The sequence below is a fragment of the Venturia canescens genome, chromosome 4 (assembly GCF_019457755.1).
Source record: "Venturia canescens isolate UGA chromosome 4, ASM1945775v1, whole genome shotgun sequence".
NCBI classification, from domain to species: domain Eukaryota; kingdom Metazoa; phylum Arthropoda; class Insecta; order Hymenoptera; family Ichneumonidae; genus Venturia; species Venturia canescens.
In genome coordinates this window covers 11,202,609-11,226,625 of record NC_057424.1, presented here as the reverse complement: position 1 = coordinate 11,226,625, position 24,017 = coordinate 11,202,609, and the positions used below count along the sequence as shown (strand labels likewise).

General features: G+C 40.5%; 1 protein-coding gene across 5 annotated transcripts in view; it reads left to right on the top strand.

Moving 5' to 3' along the window:
- LOC122408820 (protein doublesex-like) overlaps nt 1-24,017 on the top strand; it is an 87,160-nt gene that overhangs the window by 49,762 nt on the left and 13,381 nt on the right. For all 5 annotated transcript variants that reach the window (XR_006260546.1, XM_043415884.1, XM_043415883.1 and 2 more), the window contains exon 5: nt 11,140-11,404. Coding sequence is in view for 4 of the 5 variants with exons in the window: in XM_043415884.1 (XP_043271819.1) it covers nt 11,140-11,399 (260 nt within the window). In the remaining variant the exon portion in view is untranslated. The remainder of the gene's footprint in view (nt 1-11,139; nt 11,405-24,017) is intronic.

Here is a 24,017-nt window from a genome sequence, read left to right as displayed (position 1 = left end):
CAATATCAATAAAATTATAAACCAAGAGCATAGAGACCGATAAACTTCGATTCTCCACAAATAAATCAACAATAAATCCAAACTTTGTTGTCATAAGTGAATAAAAGTGTCTTTTATTAATAGATGATAATTAGATCGGTACAAATGTAAGGAATATTGGAAGAAGCGATGTCGAACATTATTTCTCACCGAGGGTGTGATGATACACGAACCGTTAGCTACTGGCAAGTGTATAATGCACGATTTATAACCAGGAGCGCGGAGTCGCTTCAAACGTGGTCTGCCCCCACTTATATACGGTCTGCTGCGGGTTAATAACTCTTCGGTATAAACCGTACTAGAACTGCGGTATCTTGAACGAATGTGAAAATTAGCCACTGAAATTGGCGCACGGCAACTTGTCTCTCGTAAACACTCCTGGCATTTACAGTATCAAACAAAATACGCGTGCGTACTAAACTCTAAAAATTATAGTGGTACCATCATGAGTTTTCGCTAATAATGCTTCGGTGATAATGGATACAGCGAAAACTTAGTTATCGGAATCGATACAGTTGCTAATGAAAACAATAATGAGAACAGGGTCATAAATTCTTCTACGGGCCGCTGAAACGATATTGGAAGTCTTCGAAATTCGGGGGGGGGGGGGGGGGGGGAGGGAACAAATGAATGAGTCTTCTAGAGCAGTATTTTTTAACGTCACTTATCACTTCAACCCTTTCATTTCAGTCTCCAACATTTTTTTTCAACTGGGTCTTCACTTATTCATTGACCGGTGCATCGACCCCAAGATTTTCTCCATTCTTTTCTTTCCGAGTCATGGCAGGCTTCGTCGTTTTGGTATGGAAATGGAATTTCATAAAAATGAATTCGACGACGATTAGCTCCACCAAAATCTTAAGTACTGACATGAGAAACTTGAGTGGAATCTCAGTTCCTTGGCATTAATTCAGCGTGTGATCACGCGGTCAGAACGTCATCACTCAGATCAGGCAGCGTGATCAGCAGATAGAGAGAGAAGAAGTTGACGGATCGTTCCCGAGTCTGTTTGCGAATGGCTGAAAAAACGTACATTCCGGATTCTTCGTTCTAATCGCAAGTGTTCATTCGAAAAATTTTTGCTCGGAATAATGGGACGAGATCAAAATCACGCGAGGAGCCGGTTCATCAACGCATGCTTTGTTTCCTCTTGGCCAATTGAATCAAGTCTCAATACTCGTCGTACATGAACTTTACATTAGAGAATGAGAAGAAGGATTAAGCGCGAGTATCACTTATCGTACTGAGTACTGTTGTTACTCAAATATTCATGAAGTCTCTCCTTCGAATGAGAACCGTTTGTCCGATACAAGGTTAAGATCACCTGGCGGACTTATGTGGGTCTGCGCGGAAATGCCTCGATCGCAAGATCTCCCTCCCTCCCTCTCTCTCCCTTTTTCTTTCTTACTCACTTTTCGTCTCGCTCCGGTCTCTCCCCCTGTCTGTATTTTCCGTTCTGTGTGCGTGTGCATGCTCGCGGGAGTCCGAGTGCACAACTCAGAGACGCAAACACGAAACCGGTCAACAGGTTGGCCGATATGACTGAACACATGCATGGCCCGTGGCCTCCTATGTGAGTGTTTCCTGGGAAAGTGAGTCGGCGCTTTGTAGTCGGATATAATTCACGAGTCGTGGAAGACAAGAAAATACGTGTACGATGCAGCTCACTCGTAGAGTGCACACATGTGTGGACGATAGTCTACGATAGCCATGGGGTCCTGTGTTATCAATAACTCTCTTAATATATCTTCGCTTTCTCGTTGCTCAGACGATGAATTTACAAAAGAAGGTCTTCATTGCTGCGCGCGTACAGTTTTGTTTTATTATTTCTATTTTCCGCATTGTATAACGTATTACGAGTCTCACTCGGTGCTAATGCTATGAAACATTGTTGCCGCTGACTGTGTTGCAAATTCTTGGCTAATTCTCCCGTTTGACTCGCAGCACAAGAGAACCGATCCCTCAGTAGTGAGCGGCAGGCAGAATGATCCGATAGATTCCATGCAAGCCGTCCGACGAGCACGAGAAAGAGAGAGAGAGACGCGAGAGAAGCGAGAGAAAAACCGTGGCGAAGAACACGATTAAGACTGAGACAGCGAAATACTGGGGCTCGGTCGGGTGGTCCGGCCACGAAGCGTTGCACGAAAGACGTCTCGCGATCAGGTTTACACATACACGTTATACATCTTCGTGGTTTCGGTCGCTGCTGCTTCGATGCACTCGACCAAGTACGTGGCATGACTGGTGTCTAGTATCGGAAGAGACACGCAGGCTTCGAGTATACACACTTATATTCTCCGGATATAAGAAGTACTGCAATAAACTCGGTGCTTGCATGCATTTTTAAGGACGTCGAGCCTGCGTATGAATAAAAATGTCAATACGCGGATTAATTCTGCTTCATAGGCTTCACAACAATGAGCTGCGCTCGTTCGCGTTGCAATGAGTAATGAGATTCTTGCGATTTTAATATTTTATAATGAAACTCCCATAAAGGGTTTCCTTAAGAAAAAAAGGATATGAAAAACCAGCCATTTTAAAGACAGTGCGAAACGAGGCTCCGGGAACGAGGGCACACGATTTAGGTTTACATTATTTCTTTTTAAATCTTTCGTGAACATGAGAAATGCCCTTTGGCTACTTCGCTTTTACAGAGGAATCAGCGATGTTGCCGGGGATACTCAATACGTGCCACCTTCAAGACATTGCTAGCAAATTGCGTGTGAATAACATAGCTTCTCAACTTCGAGTTTTACAACAGATGCAGAAATCGATGGAAACCAGTCGAGCCGAAAAAAAGACCAGTGGGACAGCCGAAGAGTATTTTTGAATTATTATATTGGACGGTGTGCGAAGCAACACGCACCATCAGTGTATCGGCATTCGAGCACAACGCTCCATAATTGCTCCCTGTTCGATTGTACGTCACTAGGAAATACCCCGGGAAATCGTTGCTGTGGGGAATTTTTTTTCTCACAATTTTGGTTTTTAGTAAACTCGAATTTTATTCAGGAAAAAATACGTTGTTAGGACAACGTGACGCGTTTTTATTTGCAGTAAAATTCATTTTCGAACACGATACTCGCGTGAAATTGGACTTGACTTTACGGTGGATTCTTTGACGAATAACTCGTTTATTCAGTGATTATGGAAATCTGGCAGGCTCACTTCATCGAGTGACAATGAAGTCAAGCATCTGATATGTATCGACGGCTGAAAAATATAAAAATGTGATCAATTTAGCATGGCTACTATAAATAAACATTTTCATACATTTTTATGAAGTGTCCAAGTGTCGAGGTTGAAGAAAATCGATTTGTTAATCAATAGCACTTGCACTGTTTCCCTTCGGCATAATAATCAGGAGTAATCGCATCGATAAATTTTTCTTTTTTTCCAAGTTTGAACACTCATGAATTCCCCATTTTCGTTTTACCCTTCAGCATTTGTAAGATAAGGAAATATACGATCGTTATAATCCTTCCGTAAACGAATACCTACATCAAAATGTGTTGTAATTATGCTTTCAAGTATGTATTACGATATCTCAAAAGTGTCTTTGTTGTTCTAATGTCAATTTTCTCGAAATTATCCACTGAAATGACATTGGCACGTGGATTGTAGAAGAAGAAAGTATATTTCGAATGTTCGCACTACGTTCTATTCTTCTTGAATTGATCTCTGGAATAATTTTATTATTGATCAATATCGTATATTGTATAACCTTCAATGAATAACAGTGGGATCATCATTGGTGCGATTTCACAAGTAACTTTCAATAAGGAGCAGAGATCGGAATGAGAGAGCTTGGTTGATAACTTTCTCGAGTGAGTGTACCCACCCATTTACGAAGCTGAGTGGCACTTCGGAACTTTACACACAGTTGCAAATTGTGGTATTCTCGGTCGTCTACTTGCCAACTAAGATGCAGCGGCAAGCGAGCGAGACACACGAGAAACGCGGCCCGCGGCGATTAAGGATGCAAGATAAATGGGATGAGGCAGGCGAGGAAGAACGAGCGGGAGTAAGAGTGAGAACAGGCCGAACGGTAGTGGTGGAACTACCGTGAAAGATCCAAATACCTAAATAGATACCGGATGGATAAATTTTCATACAACGTATGCGTGTAACGTGCGCTTTCACGTGTGTATTGGACACTCGCGTTCACAGGCAAAAGTAGCTTCTCAACGCATACATTCGTTATAATATTGTGATACTAGGCTGCGAGAAAATATTTCAGGAAATGAGAGAGAAAGAGAAAAACGATGGAGAAGAAGAAGAAGAAGAAGAAGAAGAAGAAGAAGAAGAAGATTGAAACTTTGTGAAACAAAATAACCTGCTCCGCAAGAGCGAGGAAAAGAACGCGACGAGAATGCAACATAGAAATAGACTCGGTCTCGGGGGCGTAAAATAATTAATGTTCGTGGCTTTAGCATGAGCAGAAAGGAAGACCGATTGCGGTAGTTTATACTGTATAAACATCTTGTATAACCGAGCTCCCTCATTCGTATACAAATCAAGTTGAATACCGCGATTAATCGAGAAATTGATAAGCTCTTTATTCGCTTTTCGTTCGGGATTCCATTTTTTTTTTTTTTTTTCATATTATCGAATCGTTTTTTTTCTTCGTGCTCTAATGATACGTAACAAAAAGACGTGATCTGGGGCAGAATGATTCTTTGAAATCAGGACAACAGCGTGAACAGTCCGCTGATTTCGATCGGGAAATCTTTCCCTCGATTTTCTGCTTCGTTTACGTTTCGAAAAGTGAACTTCAATAAAATCTAGTTCGATTCCCGTCCTTTAGTATCGATTATTCCTTCGGTTGCAGCATCGCAGCTTCGACGAAGTGCTACCAGCCAAAGCGGGCTCGCGTAATACTCGCGGTGAAGACTTGGCAATTCGCGACATTTTCGTGGATACGTGTGCATAATTGCAAAAATTCAAGATCCCCGCCTGGGAGTCGGACAATGAAGCCACCTTACGTCGAGGCAGAGGTGGCGAGTAACGCGACGAGCGATCTGGCTCGAAAGGTTGGAGATTTATCGGGCGACCTTGCATCGCCTTCTCTCTCCATCGCTCTTCAGCGAGTGCGAAAAAAACGCGCGATGCAAGAACAAAACTGACATAATAACTGACATAGAAATGGCATGCACCGGTGGAAAAAGAGAGACGGTCTTAACCGCGCGGAGGATGCTTTAGAACGGAGAGAAATAACGATTTAGCTGCATAGACGCTCGTGCTCGTGCAAACTGCAATGCACGACGCGCGATTCCTCTAATACTCAAGCCGCGATCGACTGTTTCACTCACTCATCCAAGAAAGATAGAACCAACGACACGTGTACGCCAATACAATCGCAGATCGCGGATATGCACGCACGTATAAACTCGCCCACACGCGCAACACGAGCCGAGCTAAAGAGTTAGTTTTCCTTGACATCAGCGAGTACAATGTCACATGTACATGTACAGAGAAAGACGGGACGGCAGCACATCAGGCCGGAGCGATGCGACAGCATGCAATTGAAAATGCGACATCTAGACACATACCACACACGTATCTGACACTCGCTCCTACTGTCAGATTTACTATTCATTCATTATCGCATCTCACTCTCTCGCATTGCCGCTAATGCATCTAATACGTAGATATCAATCTAACGAGTACGTACGTTCGAGATGTTTCATGCGATTTTTTCGTCTCAAGACCTTGAACCTTTTTCAATCTGACCTTGAGACTACTCTTAAGATGACGATTTCTCAAAAATGATGAGCGCTGATACGAAAATTATTGGTGCTAGGGTTACGAAAGTTTTTAGATTCTGTTTGGAGAGATCCATTTTTCGAATGCATTTTACTGGGCTCGAAAAGAATGGTGTTTTGTCGAAATACAGCTTATGACGTTGTTACGTTTTGTTCAACTTCCTGCTGTTCCGTGTCACCGATGAAATGACATTTCTCCTAATTTTTTTTCGAACAGTAATCAAAGTCTTGCGACACCCAAGTTTGTGTAGATTTTGCTCGTAAATTTATATATTTTCACTTTGTTTTTCATCGTTGACTTGGTGGTGCTCTCTCACCCCCGCCGCGTTTTACTCAAAACGATCTACTCGGAATAAGAAAGAGAAAAAGGGCAACAAAGAGACGCGAACACGAGCGGGTGTTAGCATAAAGTCACAAACGGTTCGAGCTGCACGCTGGAGACATAACAGCCACACACTTCGGGTCCGATTTATACGTGGCTCCTCAGACTGCCCGCAAAACTTTGTGACTTTACCCTCGCACAAACACACACACACACACACACCCTGACGCTCTTTACGATTTATAAAAGCGTCTCGAGCGGAGCAAGCCAGTGAAAATGCCCTCGCGAACTCAGCTCGCGTCGTAAAAGACCCCTTTGGTACGACAAGAGCGTTCCCTTCATAAGAGTAAGATACTCAAATACGTACACGCACAATATCTTGCTTATGAATGCCATTTTTGACTTTCACAGTCCCCGCTAATATTAAACATTAAAATTATTCCTATTCTCAACGGAATGACCACCACACGCTCTTCCAACACTCGGGATATTATGAACGACAGGAATTTTCCATTATGTTTTGCATCGACTTCGGATCGCAATGTGCTTAGATCTTAGATGTTAGAACTCACGATTCGGGCAAATTCTACCTCGGACGAGCGTCGAAAAAATGAGATTTTTATTGATTTTCTCAACTAGATTTTCAACGAGTTTTTCGTCGACTATAGCTTCCACGGAAATAAATCTGCCACATATCATTTCATTGGCTATTATGAATGAAGAGATTCATTTCTGGCACGTATCTTGATCTCTGTCAAGACGATTTTACTGCCAAAAAACTCAGGTCAGAAATGATACCATTCATACACGTTAAAGGGTAAAAAAATGGGACATGAGTCTTGAGGAGTAAATCTATTTCCTACTGATCTGCAATGTTCTTGTATCTCCAAATTTGTTGTCCTTGCTCATGGTACCTCGTGCGGGATTTATTGAATTCAGAAAAGAGTAAATCCGAACGAGAATCATTGAAATTAAATGAAATGGTGAAAGAAAAATGAATTCATCCCCAAAAAATTTGAATTTTCTAGCAAACTTGGAAATTCTGCCTCATTTTTTTTGGTTTAATTTGTTTATTATAATTTTCAAAAAACCATATAGAGTGAACAAATTTTCAATGATATTGAGACAAATGTTTGGCCGCAGTTATTCTCGTAGGCAGATAAAATTGTAATAACTGGGAGAAACAAGTCATTGAACTAGTTAACAACCAATTTTCTTTTCCTGGAAGCATGTTTGTAATGGTGACATGACGTATCGCTCATTCGTCAACCGGTTTGACATGATTATCAAAAGAGCAAACGTTTTCAAGGCCGTGTTGTCGTTATCCTACTCTATATAATGAACATTAGTTGGTAAGGACGGTACTAATTGCTTCCTACTTTATTTCATGCGGATGACAAAACCCGCACGGGGCATCGTAAATATGCTGTGAAATAGTCGAGACTGGCATGTGCACTTCCCTTAAATAAACATTTTTGTCAAAAATCGCCTTCTCAACAAAAAAATTACAACAAAATGTTGTAAGAAAGCCTTAAAAAAATTCACCAATGAATTCACAGCCTGATGATGCATGTTTATTCAAACCTGACCGAAAGAGGAGTGATAAATTTGACAAAAAGTCACCGAGTGAAAGTTCCTCGTATCCTTCGTTTCTAAGGTTTGCAAGTAAATAATGAGTTTTATTTGAAAAATTCGTACCAAAGATTGTAAACGACGGGAGATAAAGACTCGATTCTGTTTTGGTAATTAATACATTAACGAGACATTGAGTCCTTCCAAAAATTGATACCGATCGAAATAAAAATGAGTGAAGTCAGTCAACTGCTGTGAATGAAATTTCTTTCCGACGGTTTCTCTCAGTAAATTCGATCCTTCAAAAATGTTCATTGATCACAACGCCGTTATATTTAGAAAGAATAAACGAGAGCGGGAAACGGAATCAAGAAGCATTGAAAAGGGTACAAGGTGGAAGTGACGTCAGAAAGTTCTTGTAACAGGGACCGGAAGTCACAGTAGTTAAAAAGCGCCCATTCGACTGGCGTTTCGGTCACTGTTGTACGCAGCTGCACGCGACAAAACTATTTCTGAAGCTGTGCATACGCCCAAGACTCACTTCGATCCACATTTTCTTCTTTAATTTGCTTCCATTGAATCAGCTTTTCGCCTATTATTCGTCCAACTCTTTCTCTATTCTTATATTATAAAGATTACAAACCAGCTTCTGCGGAGAGTCAGTTTTTCGGTCGAGCGAATGTTGAGTAGTTACTTTTTTGCTACTGTTTCAATTCAACGAAACGTTCGATGCATTTTTCCATTTCTGTCTCCGCCTGATTCACTTTTTTAAGGCAATTTATCAACGGAATCAAATCGAATATGGAACCGACGATCGTGCTTCAAGAGAGGTATTCGACCGTACTCATTCGACGAAAATTCGTCTTCGACATCGCACTCGCGATGAAATGATTTTCTACGAATACTGTTTGTCACACGCACGTGTACTGGTGCGCATCAATGTTTTTGATTTTTTGTCGATTTTTTGTCGTATTTCAAAGACGCAGAAAACGCTCTTGCAAATTAAACGTACGCGTTCATTCGCAGCTGATAATAAATGATCTATCTGTATGCATACGTATGATAATAATATTCAAACGGTGTAACCTGCAACGCGTATGAACGGATGTAACGGCCTCTCTTTGGCATTATGTGAGAGAACAGAAAATTGCGGCGAAACTAGAGACAGGAAGTTGTAAAATTCGGCGCCCACTGTTCTCCAATTAGAGAGCATTTCGAATTTGATCGTATCGAACACACACGCACAGTTCTGTAGTCATAAAATTCAATTACGATTGAGAATATTTTGAGAAATCGTAACAAGATGTTTTGTTTTAAAATATACACGTAAATATTGCAGGCAAAATAAACGAGGTTTCGAAAAGTCTGTGGGAATGGGAATGTGTAGAGTTACGAATAGGAAGACCGAAGGAAAAGGGGTCATTCCGAAAACATTTTCCCGTCGGACCCGAAGACCAACTGATCGTACATTTTTTCCACGCATAATTGGACAATACCCTGCGATTTAATTCGTCATTACTTGATACCATAAGCTCATAATCGATCGAGAAAAAGGCACTAAACAAGAAGCAATAGAAACGTCAACACAGCTGTGTTCCTTCAAGCTCCGCACGATATGTCGTGACATGCCAATTTAAAAAAAAAAATCAAATTAGGAAAACGAGCCAACCAAAAGCCGGAATCAAAAGACAATTTGTTTCGAGGCTGTGCAGACATTCGAAGTCGTTTTGTCTCCCGTAAAAATCAACTGGATCCTCGATTCGATGTCGAAACTTCTTGGAGTCGAAAACAATCGAATGTATTCACCAAAGTTTGATGGTACTTAACGTCGCCCTGGATTTTCCTGCGCATTAAAAGGTCTTCGTTTGTACAACAGCAACTCATTTACACCGAGACAATATGCTCATCAAAATATGTATAACACGTGCATAAAAATCTTGTCTGCCGATTTTGATGGCCGGATGTCGTCTTCAGTGTCTTCTCGCAAACGAGCAATAAACATTGGGCTTTCAGGAAACACGCCGTTTTCTCTCGAAGACTAGCAGCCAGATCATTAGGTCATCATTTTGCCTCACACCCATAAAATATCTCGTATTTATACCTATGCACCATTATAGTAATTAAAAACGAAGATAAAAAGTCGAGGAACATTACCCGAGCCCCGGAGCAGTGAAGAACCATATTAAAGAACGTTTTGTGGACTGAATTATAAGCAGATGGATCAACCAAGTGGATTTTGGTGGTCCTGTAACCACGCCTTTGCAACCGAGAACCATTTCGATTCAGTCGCAGGAGTACTGGCTTTCATTGGTTAGCCTAAGCTTAATGGCTTCCCAGAAACTACACTCGTATAACATTTAGAATCTCCAGAGCGATTCAAAGTTCGTAGGATTTTTTTTAGAGAATGCCTTCGTCAAAATATTTTTGTGCAACTGTAACTTCATTCTTTTTTTTTCACTTTTTACAAAATTACAACAAAAGATAAGACGTAAGTTAGAAGCTGTTGTATTCGATCGAAATGGACTCAAATTTTCATGAATTATATGGATAAATTTAAAGTGCTTTTTAAAAAACTGTTGAAATGAGCACGCATTGAGATTTGAGTACGAATATATGCTAAACGGTTAGAGTAATCGATTAAACCGAGAAAACTTTTTTTGTGGAGCGTTCAATTTCCTACAAAAATATGTGGAGGGGATTGTCTTAACAGTCGATTAAAGATGAAATATGGTCATTTTTATATGAGACTGAAATAAAAATGGACAGGAATGACGAGGTTCTTCCCTTTAATATTAAGAGCTCATTTTTGGTGAGTACTTTCTAGCGGTGCCTAGGAACTAGTTTTTCTGTGTCGGATCCAAAAAAAAAAAAAATCATGTCGATATGTTTGACCCACTCTAAAGAATATTAGCTATAGTTCCAACAATTCGTCTGGAAATTGTCAGGAATTTTCGAAGACAAACTACGCACACGAAGTGAAAATAAACGGAGAACGTCATTCGTCATGTTTCTATCGTTTTTGTTGCCGCGACAAAAAACTTATAAACACTGAAATTTTTTGCTGATACTCGAACAAACGTGTAGAACGGTTATCCGGTGATTATTATTGTAATTCTATTTCCATTGTGTTTCCAATCGTATACGCTATCGACCGTTTATCAAAATTGATGGATGCCGGCCGCCATGGGAGCCGAACGTGATCCATTTGATTTGTTTCTACTACAATATTTGTCGGCTTTTCTAGCCTCGAAATATGGATTACTTATTATGGTATCAAGTGAATGGAAATAAGTCGAAAAATAATAATTTTCTTCGCAAGTTTCGATGCGTATTTCATTGACAGCACCGTGGCAGTGATTTCTCGTGATTTCAATGACGATCCCGTCCGAATTTGTTTCTTTGTATCTAAATATTTGTTTTTTTTTCTTCAATTGTGTACAGCAAACCACGAGATTCGAACAATGGCGTTCTGGAAGGCAACGCGGATGCTACAATATGGAGGATATTGGCACGAGAGTTATGTACCAAACGCCACGAACGGTGCACCTACATATCTGGAAACAACACCATACATCTGGCCCCCACCACCGCCCACAGCCTCGCATCTCGGACCACTTCCGCATCCGCTCAATAATACCCATATGCTGGCAACGAGAATACCCTCGAGTCCAGACAGTCCTCCAGAACGTCCCACCACGTAGCCCTGGTAAGTGAAACTCCTCGGAGCAAACTTGTTTCCCGAAAAATGCAACTTCGAAGCATGCATGACGATTGGGCGGCTTTGGGCCCAACCAAAATCGTCATTTCCGACTATATTCGACGCCACGAAGTTCCAACTTGGAGTGCAGGGAGCGATCGTTCTATGACATCGTTCCCCGCGCCATTCGCTCGGTGCCGAACTGTTCTGTCACTTCCGAAATGTACTAGATCGATAAAACAGATTCCACCGAGAGTTTCAAGCACGCGAAGTTGCTCGGGTCGCAATGACGCTTGGTAGCGACAACTGGGGCTAGGAAAAATGGCAGTAACCTAACGGTCAACACTCACTCGTGTACTTATGGGCCTTTTTAACATATTCATCGATCAATAAGCGATAATCGAACCCCAACGATCTTCATGGTTTACGGGAACCGAGCTATGGACACACCGATCATTTATTAATCGTCGCGTGATGCTTTTCCTTCTTTTTCTAATGAACATCAATTATTTCCGGTATTTTGGTGCTGCAGCTCGGCACTATTCACTATTCATGTCGACCACTTTTCTCCTACTTACATGAATAACCAAAATTACTATGGTACCAACGTTTCCGGATATGAGATCGTCGCTTCGTACTGAGCTCCAAGCCAAAACTATTTTAGCATTAATGCCTCTTGGCATACACGTAAATTTTTATTTTATTTCGTTTTTATTGTTCATCTCAACCTTGCGAGGGAATACAATGATTTGGTTAATGTTTACAATACTCACTTTTGCTAGAAATAATCCCTAGTTTTTTTTATCATTATTATTAATAAAAAATAGTATGCACAGAGAGAATTAAACGGTAATATTTAGCGTGAAATTCACCGTAAAATTTACTGGATACATTTTACTGCGGGGACAAGTTCACGAAAAATATTTATTCCAATAACGCGCTGTAAAATTTTCAATATTTTGCGAAATTTTCAGTTTTACCATAGTTCATATTGCAGATAGTGAAATTTACGGTACGTATACTAAAATTTACAAAAAGTTTAGTGAATTTTACGGTCCATCACGCTAAAATGTCTCTGCCCTGACGTAGATATCGATCACTCGTTTCCGAATTTCGTAGCACACCGAAACGGTGCTTTACACACTTCAACAAAGGGCTAAGCATATTAAAAAATGGGGAAGCATAAAAATTCGTACGGAAATTTTTACAGTGCAGCCTGATAAAATTCACCGTGACGTCAAAATTTACTAAATACTCCGGTAAAACTACTGTGAACGATGAATATTATTTTTTTTATAGGAAAATTAAATTTTTTTCCCATAATAATATCATGAATTGTAGCTCGTGACCGCACTGTCGTTACTGCTCGGTAATTTTTCAAATTCAATTCTTTCTGTGTGAGGGTTTATTTTAAGGAGGGGGAATTACAAACACTAAAAAAAAAATTTGAAAAAATCTGAATGGAATTTCAGTTTCTTCGCCATTGTCACCGACGAAGAATGCAAAATTTTTGGCAACTCGTAATATTGTTAAAAATTTATGTAACGATGCATTTTAAGAATGGAGAAGGTACAAAAAACACAATTTTGTTTTTATAAGCGAAATTTTTATTTCCTAGCTAATCATTCATTCTTTCAGTATTCATTGTTCCAAATTCATACGACACTTTATCTTTAACACGTAGAAATGGTTGGGCAGGGCTGGAACATCTTTCGATGTGTGTGCGGTATCGTTGGCTGGTTCCGGAACAACTTCCTTATTTCATATTTTGATTTTCCTATCTTTCTTCGTGATTTTTTTTCAAATGAAAAAAAAAAATTTCAATCAAATTTTTATCTGCCCCCTCCCTAAAATTCATCGCGGTATCATTTTTCGTCAATGATAATAATCAAAAATTAATTTGTCATGCCTTTTAGCAAAAGCGAGTATTGTAAATATTTACCAAATATTTTTTTCGCAAGTTGTCAATAATTTTGTAAGGATCAGACTTCGTAATTGCGTGAAACATCTCCCCCTGGCTTTGTCGATGGATTTTACAAATTAAATTGCGTTATAATTGGAAAAAAAGTGTCAGAGATTGAAAAATATCAAGGAAAATTTTTATGGCGTTTCAACGGTGAAGAATCCTTGAGAATTTATCTTTCCAATGAAATTTGCTTCTTTTGGAGAAAATGTGTAGGGCCATTGATAGTAACACATATTTTTTAATTTTAATTGTATTATTTTACGATTCATACATCATCGTTCCTGATTGAATGACCGGCCGGTGTTTTTAACGCTCCCTTCGAGAACTCTTCGTCGTTAAATATAATATTCTGTAGCGAAGATCACGGTGGGATTCGTGTAATCTTTTTTTTCCGCTTTCATTTCTTTTTTTTCATTCTCGTTTTCTATTCGACTTGAGAATACGGGCGTGGTACAGCCTCTGCGTAGTGATGTACAGGGTCAAAAGGACCGCGAGAAGTTTGCCGCGTCCCCGGATTCGTTACTATTTCATATTTTTATGTGACTGGTTTAACGTCTTTCCGGAATTGGGCTTTACCATTTGGTCGCTCCGCCGAGACATCGACGGGGAACGTAGATTGCCACGTGTGCGGTCATTTTTTCGTACCGAGAATTTTTTCTCCTTACCTTTCGTTCTCTCTCCTTCCTCTTCCTTCATCTTTTCACCGATAATCTCGATGGTGTGGCCATGAAAATTTTTATGTGCGATTATTGTCACTCGAAGTACCACGACTAATCGATTCGAATGATTTTTTTCTTCAATCCTCCAAGGAACCCTGCCGGCTGTGTGAAACTCTCAAACGAGGTTCCGTCGCGAACTACACTTTCGGTCCGAGGATTCGCGGAGCGTAGAAAACCTCTAAAGCAATTAAATTCCTTGATTTTGGTGTTCCGAGACGTAAAAACAACGAAAAAAATGTTGCCTTCGTGCTTTGTGGTAGAATTCTTGTTGAAAAGATTACGCAACCAAGCAGGTTGTGGTTCAAATGATGCGAAAAAAATAATTATCCGTTTTTTAGGACGATAATTTTTCACACAAATCCAAGTATTTTATTGATAAATTTTCAATTTTCATAAAAGAGTGAAAAAATATCGACGGTCGATTGTAATTTAGGGCTTTTTATAGAAGCATCAAGCAGTATAACGTCTTACGATTTTGAAATAGATCGCGTTCGATACTAAAGTTGATTCGAAGGATCGTTAACAGACACAATTGGTGACCATAAATTTGAGCAACTGAAAACCTTCGAGGGTCTCTATAGATTTTATGTATTTTTATTATTTATGTACTTCACATTTGAAGATAGTGGAGGGCGGATTTCTCGGTTTCATCTCTTTAGTATTTTCGAGACTCGGGGTTTTATGTCGGCTCGCATATTTACCCACATAGGTACAGAAATTTCAACGTGCGCGAAGACATATAAGCTCATGTTTTTCTAATAAGAAATCGGCAGACTCGTAATCGCGTATACCGTCGGACATAAAACAGATTTCAACCTATAAAACTTCTCTCCACCGCAACCGCAGTTCGATTCTCGATGGAGAGATAGCGGTGGAGTTGAGTGTAAGAGATATTGTGTGTACATCGACGTTATGCAATGAATTGTCGTTGCGAAAAGGGCTCAGCGCGCTTATCGTTTCGTTTTTCATCTCGAAAGTTACGCCTTTTCTATCGAGTGCAGTCACTCGTGTCACGAGCACCACGCATGCGAATCTATGAAACGAGACAAAGTTTTTTTTTTCTCTACATTTCATTACCCACGTTTCGAGTAAAACTGAACGAATTTCAATCTAGCCCCGGGATCAAACTTACGAGCCACTCCGGCAAACAAACCTATAAAGGATTTAAAATGGATCATTTTCTAAAGAATAAAACGAATGGGGAGAGCGACTAAATTAAGGGGGTGTCCTGAATCAGAATTTTCTAAAACCTCGTTTTTCTGTCATTTCTTTCATAACAGAAAGAAAGGAACGGAGGCCTGGAATTTTGTGGTATGTATAAAAAAACTTGTCACAGATTTCTAAGCCTATGTCATGAGCGTCGCTGCCGCCTTCAATCGTCTCCTCCTGTCTTCGTACTTTTGGAAATAATTAGGTCTTTGTGTCTTGTAAACATGTTCTTACATAGTTTATCGATTTGAAGAATAAAAAAGTTTTTTCCGTGTTAATTCAGGACACCCCCTTAAACGCAGAGATAAGACAGTTTCGTTAAATTTCTTCCAAGTAGTGCGCATTTTACGGCGCGGGATTTGGCTCTTAGCTCCTTCAACATTCGTGAATTTATGCGCGTACGCGTTCCTTCTTCTCCGTTCTCGGCGTTCGGGCCTTGGTACACTTTATTTATAAATAATCGCACGTGGGTATATCTAAAGATCCTTCAGAGTGTGCATGACCATTAAATTGATGGCGGTGCAAATCGAATTTTCGAGATCAGTATCGTCACGATCACCTCGAATGCGTCGGCCGTCATATCTTTACGACTTTTTTCCTCCTGCCTCTTTCTTATAAATTCGCTGTTTTTGTCAAACTGGCTTTATGCCCAGTATCCTGAGCAAGATTGAAACAGTGCAAGCTCGCTCTTTTTTGTCATGTGCTGGCTTTTGAAAAAAGTAAATAAAAAGATTGCTTGGTTCTGATGAGCACAGCCTGTCAAGCCGAAATCAAATATTTTCATTGACATTCGTTCTGTTCGCCCAATTACAATGTATAAAAGAAAGAAAAAATATTTTATAAAAAAATGTCAACCCCCACTAGCTCTTAAGGATGTATGGTACAAAAGTCTAAATAATTAAAAATTTATCAAATTTGGTGATAATGTTCTTCAACATCAAGTGCGAAAACACAATTTTTTTCAAAATTTTCTTCTGCTTAGTTATCGAGTAATTACGCATTAAAGCAGATTTCTTATGCCCGGAATGTATACCTATATATATGGAAACGCTATGCTTATACACGTGAACTTTAGTGATCAATAATTACTCGATAACTGTACAGAAGAAAAATCTTGAAAAATTTGTATTGTCAAATTTGGCACTAAAGAATATGTTCACCAAATCTTATAAAATTCTGATCATTTTGAATTTTTTTATGTTTTTAGCATGATTTAGCATGGCAACATTGTATCGTCTGTACGAAATATCCTTAAGCACACATTATTTCACTACCAGTCGATGGCAGTCAATGAACATTTTTTTCTTGTGATGCAACTGCAGCGACGTAAAAGTTCTAATTGTTTGAAACGTTGTGTAAGGACTTAATAATGTTTTGATGCATGGAGAAGGCTAAAATGTTACCCTGAATTAGCGTACGTGCATGTTTTTTCACTATTTCCCTTTTTTATTTTCCACTCTTCATGACATTGAAGATCTTGCATAGCCGCATATCCCAGCAGGCGATCCTCTCAGAAGTTACTTATGATATCATCATTTAAATACTTATTTTCAAATATTTTAATATCGTGCAGTCATAAAACCAGTGCACGAGCTGAACGGCCCTCGGTATACTCGAGACTCCTGTTTTATGTTCTCATTATCATTCCGCTTGTAATTTATCATTTCGAATGATATTTAATCAATTATCCCGCTGCGTTTCACTCACGCGTACATTAAATTTTTGATCCTCATTGAAAACAACATAAGTTCATTTGCCCCAAAGGATTTCCGAGGTGCAGCATAACAAGTCAAGTTCCTCAGTTCCTTTCTATTTCTATCTCTGTCGTCTCGATGTGCTAATGCAACTGTCACCGAAGATAAGTTGTACTTTGATCGCAAACGATTGATAAACTAGCTCGACTTTCGTAAGAGACCTCTCATATCTAATTGCTTAAAGCAGATGGAAAAAAAAAAAAGAAATCGATATGAAAGATTTAGAAAAAGTAATCGCAGGAAGAAAGTGAACGAGTGTAGAGTGTGACGAATTGAATGAAAGTGCGAAGACCGCGGTACGTCTACACAAAAAAAAAACTGGTTTCCTGCTCGCCGGCTTATCAGCTTCTCCGCAACCGACACTCAATAAATCGTTGCTCCGAAGCCTCGCGTATCTGCACTTCCCCCAAATAATTCACGTACGAGCCCAAACCTGTTTTTTACGCGAGGCGTAATAGGCTAAAATCGAGCTTTCAGAATTCTAACAATTTCATTCCTCCCCAAAATGCGAATGAAGGATTCCAGTCGTTTTTTCTTGCCTCGTGTTTCACTTTTTTGGTCTGACCGTTTGGATTTGGGCCTGATGCATCGATCGATTTTTCAGATACCGTGCATCGTCGGTAATTACTTAAGAATTTGTTTGTTTGTAAGAGATGCATGAAGCAACGATTTTCAGAATAAAAGATGCTCCCAGAGTTATCGTACGACCATTCGTCGACGAGTAAAGAGCAAAAGTAAAAAATGAATCGATTTTAAGCGAGTACCAGATGCAGCAGTAGCGAAGATGCGAAAAATAATCTTCGCTCTCCGATACAGCGATAAGATATTGAAGAACGATCTTTTTCAAACATTGATTCAGAAATGCAAAGATGGTACAGCGATTGTAACGATGAGTCCAAGAAATCTTGGTTATATATATAAGCCACTCGAAAGCAAAAGGACGCGGCGATTACGTCGAAGAACACGAAATACGCCCTCGGTGAGGTCTAATCGTCAACATATACCTCTGCCTCCGGGTACATTCCGCAACTATACTCGGTGCATTGACACATCTGACTAAGAATTTTCTGCAATATCTACCGACAGCGTTCGATCGACGCCGGGTCGAGAGATGGAGAAACGTTGTCTCCCGAAGAAGAGGAGGAAGCGGGACGAAGGGGGTTGGAAGAGGTATAGCAGAATGAAGGGAAAGAGACCCGGTTTGCAGTAAGCAGCATCAATGTAATCAGACAGGCCGCTCAGAGCGAATTTAACGATCGTCGTAAACGCGAGTTCCACGCTTTGCAGCCTGCATATTTTTATTATCTTTCTGTCTCGCTCTTTCTCTGTCTCCTTCACACTCGTTTTGAAGGAACGACCGAACGAGAGAGTTTCTTTCGTCTTCTCGTTTCTGGCTTTCGCTCTTTTCTTATTGCCACTGCCCCTCCTCATTCGCCTTCGTCGGACCTCTCGTTCCAGAGAGCTCTCGCTCATTTTACCATTCCGTTGTAAACTATCCAAGTTTATGTGACAGTGAGACTGGTCAACGCGAAATCTACGTCGAGCAGCATATTACCCGCGTTCCGTCTACGTCCTCGCACCACTGCGGGGCTGCGTACTCTCATACATTTTTCTCAATCCACTATATACGCGCTGCTCCGAACATATATGATTTTTCGAATGGACTCATCGCTCTGTTTGATCATCCCAGCTTTGTCCGACTCGTACGATCATCAATAAAACTATCAAATTAACCGCTTCCTCGTACTTGCTCCAGCGATCCCCATTTCATCTATCTTTACAGTAACACGGCTCGCAGTAGCTTTCATCAATTCTCGTGATGATTCGCTTTGCGAAGGTTGCGCTTTAGCATCGATTGAGCTGTGGCCGATTTCTCAGCACCGTGGACCGATTTCTCATTTAACTAATTCACATATTCGAAGGTGTCACCTGATTTATATTTTTTCCCCACAAAATCATAAATTCTCAAAGATTTACTGTCTGCAAAGATAACCCGATCGATTCTTTCTCAACATTGTCTCAATAATGGCGTTTTATTCGTTTTTTTCTTTCGTTGTTTCCTTTGATCAGCGAATAAACATTCCTGCGTTTAAAATTGAAGTGTCATTGCTACATGTTATTCTCGTATTTTTTGATTTTTTATTTTTTCATCCTCGAGTCATTAGGCTACACGTGGTTTTCTAGAGAAACATTTCCATTGATTCCCGCCACTCGTTCACTTTTTAGGCACTCCTCTCGCCGTTCAATATTCTTCTTATTCTTTATTTAAGTTGCGCCGACTGTACACAAACTATATAAACCTTTATGGAGAGCTATATATAGGAGCGTTAAGCGGTGTAACGCAGAGGCCTCTCTTTCTGACATATATTGGCGGTCGTCTCGCCGTGGCAATGCTGCGAAGAGGTTTTTAGTACTTTCTAACCATAGTCGTGGGGGTACAATTAAACCCCCATAAACTTCGTCGTAACTTTTTTTTTAAAGCCACCGACTCCCGCGAGAGGGCACTCCTTTCTCACTCTTTTCCTCGTAAGATTATCGCGACTGTACTTTCAGACATGTATTCCAACGCCCCCCCCCCCCCCCCCCCCTCCCCGCCCTCTCTCTCTTTTCCTTTCTTTCTCTAACTCTTTCTTTTTCTCCCTCGTTCCGCGACTTATGTACATGTGTATACACAAAAGTGGACGGTTTCGTCTCCGAACAAAAAGCCCGGCCATATTGCATCCTTAATGAAGTCTAGGAACCTCGAGCGTGCGTCAACTCCGCGGCTTCCGGCGGGACCCTCCCACTTTGCCCCATTCGTCGAGGAATAACGCAAACCTCGAACATACATATAACTATAAATGGGATTTCTTGAAAATCAAATGAACCACTTGGGACGAAGGTTTCGAGCTCGGTAAAGTGCTGGCTGCATGCTGACTGAATTTCCGTCCTCGTTATATCGGGCGTTATTCATCAAATTATGATCGTTTCGAAATAAAGCCTGTTTTTTCCCCGTTCGTATGGACAAGGCACTTTGCGACTGCGTCAAAATAAAGGAATTATTCTATAGCCACATTTTTCACATCTGGAAAAAAGATCCTTCGTGTTGCTGCGATCATCGATTTTCTTGTCCCGTTTGAAAAAAAAGTTGGGACACGAAACCTTTTTACTGTAATCACGGGGTCCTCCGTAACGGGGCTTTTGACTCGGACTTACATTGAGAAAGTTTGTTTTCGCGTTTATACGAGTAAAGTCACTTGCCGCTTAAATGAAACTGTCAAACGCGAGTTTTTTCGGTTTCGCGATATTGACTAAAGATTGATCTTTGCGCTGTGGTAAAAAAAGGGATACTCGTCTGAAAGTATGAGCGAATAATCTGGCCACGAGTACTTCCGATATTCTTCATAATGTTAGATTTGTGCGGTTGTTTTTTTTAAGACATATAACGCGTAAGCTTCGATCTTTGACGCAGATGAACACGGGAGATAATGATTTGGGTTTGAGCGGGCTTTCCCATTCTTCGAAAAATGGCGTCGACGCCCAAAGTCACCGTTAATAAGCAGCAGCCGCGATGGTATTTGTTCGAAAAGTTTGATTTTTCCGCTCTCATCGGAGCATTTATTCACGGTTCATCATGCTTGATTAATGAATTACTGTTCAGGCGTGAATTTCGCTTCTGGAAGCACGAAGCGCGATTGACTCTTTAAGTAAATCTGAGCAGAATAAACGCGAAGAGAAAGTAAGGATCGCTCGAAGCGCATGCACGCAGAGGTTCAAGAGTACCAGCGAGAAATATGAGAAGATGAAGAATGAGAAGAAGAAATCGAGCGGGCGGACATGCAACCCGGTCCCCGAGTGTCTCCTCGCTGCTCCGTCCGTGTTCTCAGTTTTACAGAGCCACACAAACCCCCGCACACACTAACAAATTCACAGTGAGTTTAGCGCGCGTGGACTGACGTTTACGGCTCAGTGCGGTCGACCTAGAGCCAATAAAACTCGAGAAGAAATACAAGCAAACTCCTCATCGACAGTTAAAGTCATATGCGCGAAAATACAGCCCGGGCTTCTATGATATACGACGCAGCTCTTGACTCTTCGGTATAACTTGGCCACCAACGGGAAATATAACCGCAGCTCGAATACCTTTCGCGCCCGGCTTGTTAATGAAAAGGGGTGGAGGGGGATAGCAGGGATTTACATTTTTCTCCTCTTTATACGCTCTGTCCCATGTATCTGCTGGGATTTAATAATCACTCTTTGCGTCCTAGCTCGGTCCGTGATCCAAGCACTTGCTCCAATCCCACTGTCTTCCGACCCTGTTTTATTTTGATTTTGACAATTACGAAAAGTTTATCAACGTTTTGCTTTCCACTCGATAAGATCCTATCAATGGGCAGAGGAGGAGGGGGGGGGGGGGGGGGGTATTATTTCCGTGCGAACTTCAAATCCCGTTAATTAACAGACTCCTAACGTAATATAAATGATGCTTTTGGCTCTATCACCCTCAACATTCCTAGGAAGGAATTTCATTGGTGAACTTTGAATTTAGCCTTGAAATTTTTCAATCAGCACTACTGTGCGCCGGGATGAAAGTTAACGAGCGAAAAAGGGATGAAAGAGACCGAAAAGATTGCGGTTTTATCGGGAAAACTATTTAGATAATTTTCATTGCTATTGAATGGAGAATTTTCTTTTTCAGTGCAGTTACGATCGACGGAGGAAAGCTCTTTTCCGAATGATTTCAAAGGCACACTTTGATCCTGGAGCTTCGAACAGAGATCGGGAACGTTGATAAATATTACTAATTATTTCAGTGTCCTCTCGGGTTTGATCTAATTGAAGTACTTTTTCTTCTTGCTGGATAAATGATAGGATTGATTTTATTCTGAATCGTCACATCCTGTCTGTGGCTCGCTCGAGTTAAATATAAGACGTGGATAAATTGGTCTTATCTGGCGATTCTCGTGATGGGTATTATTCGAAGTATCCACGCTGATTTTACGAGCATCCCCCTTAGCTCCGTGGCTCACGAGGGTGTACGCTCGCTCCAAGGCTATAACGCGCACTAGCCGAGCTCGCGAGATTTTCCGAAGCACTTACCCGAGGTAGACGATAAACCGTATAAGCCGTGCCGCCGCCAACCCCCTTGCGTTTGCTTGTCCTCCGGTTTATACAGCGCGTCGGGAAGCCTCAGTTTCCATTCTAGCAATGTTCACTTTAGCCTTCCGGTATATAGGTATAGATTTATTCCACGAATCCCGCGGTCGCGAGTACGCTTTCGTTTACGACTCTTAGAAAGCCCCGTATAACCACGAATACTCGTTTCGTGTACTTGTCAAAAATTCACCACTCTTTCAGCACTTTCTCACTGAGAAGTTTCGAAAATTTCATTTCCACCTACCCATTTTACGGATACAACGTTATTTTTCAAAAACTAGCTCGACATCCGATCTTGGCTTTTTTGAAAAATCATTTAGTGTTATTCCATGCTATTGGATGAGTAAAAACGTTCTGGTCAAACTTGCAATTAGGAAAGTCGCGAATTAAAATTCCATTCGGCATTCGTCAGGAGCCATCGTCGGTCTGCTCATTAATGAACGCATCAGTAAGCAGATGCAGCGAAGAATCGTGCGGCCGAGATCCTTTTTTATTGGCTCCAATCTTTTCAGAGGGTGGGGGTAAAAGGCGAAGCTTCTATGCTAATACATTGACTGACGTCAGGAATGTCACCTTATAGATACTTAATGATTACTATTCGTTTAGATGAACAATGCGAAAATGTTCAAGTGTGTGAATGATAATATTAATTATTATTCAAAAATACATTTATTTTAATCACTCAAGGTCGATAGAAAACTCATTCTCGGTAATTGAAAATTGCATAGAGCTAAAGACAAAGTTTAGCAACGCTGCGTAATTTATTATTCGTACTTGGTTGTTGAGTTGGATGCAGTAAGTCCTATGCCTCTCTCTATTTGTTATTTGTTTCGCTCGGCGTTTTTGGAGGTTATTATGTCAACAACTGCCTGTCAAGAAATTGCTCTCGTTGGTGTCGTAGTTGCAACGTTGTCGCATTTCTACGCCGCAGTCTCAATTAACCCGATACGATCGTGATGCAGTCACACATTTTCGGTGATTTCTTGGCATTCAAGTCGGTAAACCATATCTGTTATTTTCAGTAAAATCATTCTATGTATCGTCCTGAATCGAACTGTCGTTTTTCAAATGAATTTCTTCATTAACAAAAGTGATTTAAGCAAAAAAGTGTGAAGGTAACGACTTCGTCCCATTCAAGCGATACAATGAATTGACATTTTTACTCAAATTCGATATTGAATTTCTCCAAAATGAGTTCGGTACCCTCAATCTTCCTTGGAACAGTACATTCAGGAGATATTCATCAACAAATAGAAACATTTTTATAGACATGTATTCACCTCAAAAACGTTAAGCAACGACCGTAATAAATTGTAGTTTATTAACAACTAGCTTTTACCTGTGGCATCACTCGCGTGGTAATTTGAAAAACTTTGCCAGGAGGAATAAGACACCGAGCACGATTACAGAACAGTGCACTATTTAAGGACGCTTGCGTGTCTTTCAATTAACTGCTGAGACATATAAATTTCAAGCATTGAAGGAGAGCGATTTTTACTGTAAAAATACAAATATTCCCATAAATCTTCCTTGGGAATTCTATGTTTATCCATGACTTAATGTAACCAATGTCACTCTTCGTCTTTTCAGTTATTTCTATGCCAAAAATCAAATCGTTCGCTCGGTTTCATAGGACGTGAAGAACGGGAAATTTTATAAATATTCATGCAAATCTTCTTTGGGAATTTGATTTTTTTCCAGAACCAAAAGTAGCCTACGTTACTCTCCGCCCTTTCGACTAGCTCTGTGTCAAGAATCAAGTAGATTAGTTGCTTAGTTAGGGCGCGAAGGAAGGGCAAATAAACAAACAAATAAACACACTTTCCCATTTATATTAG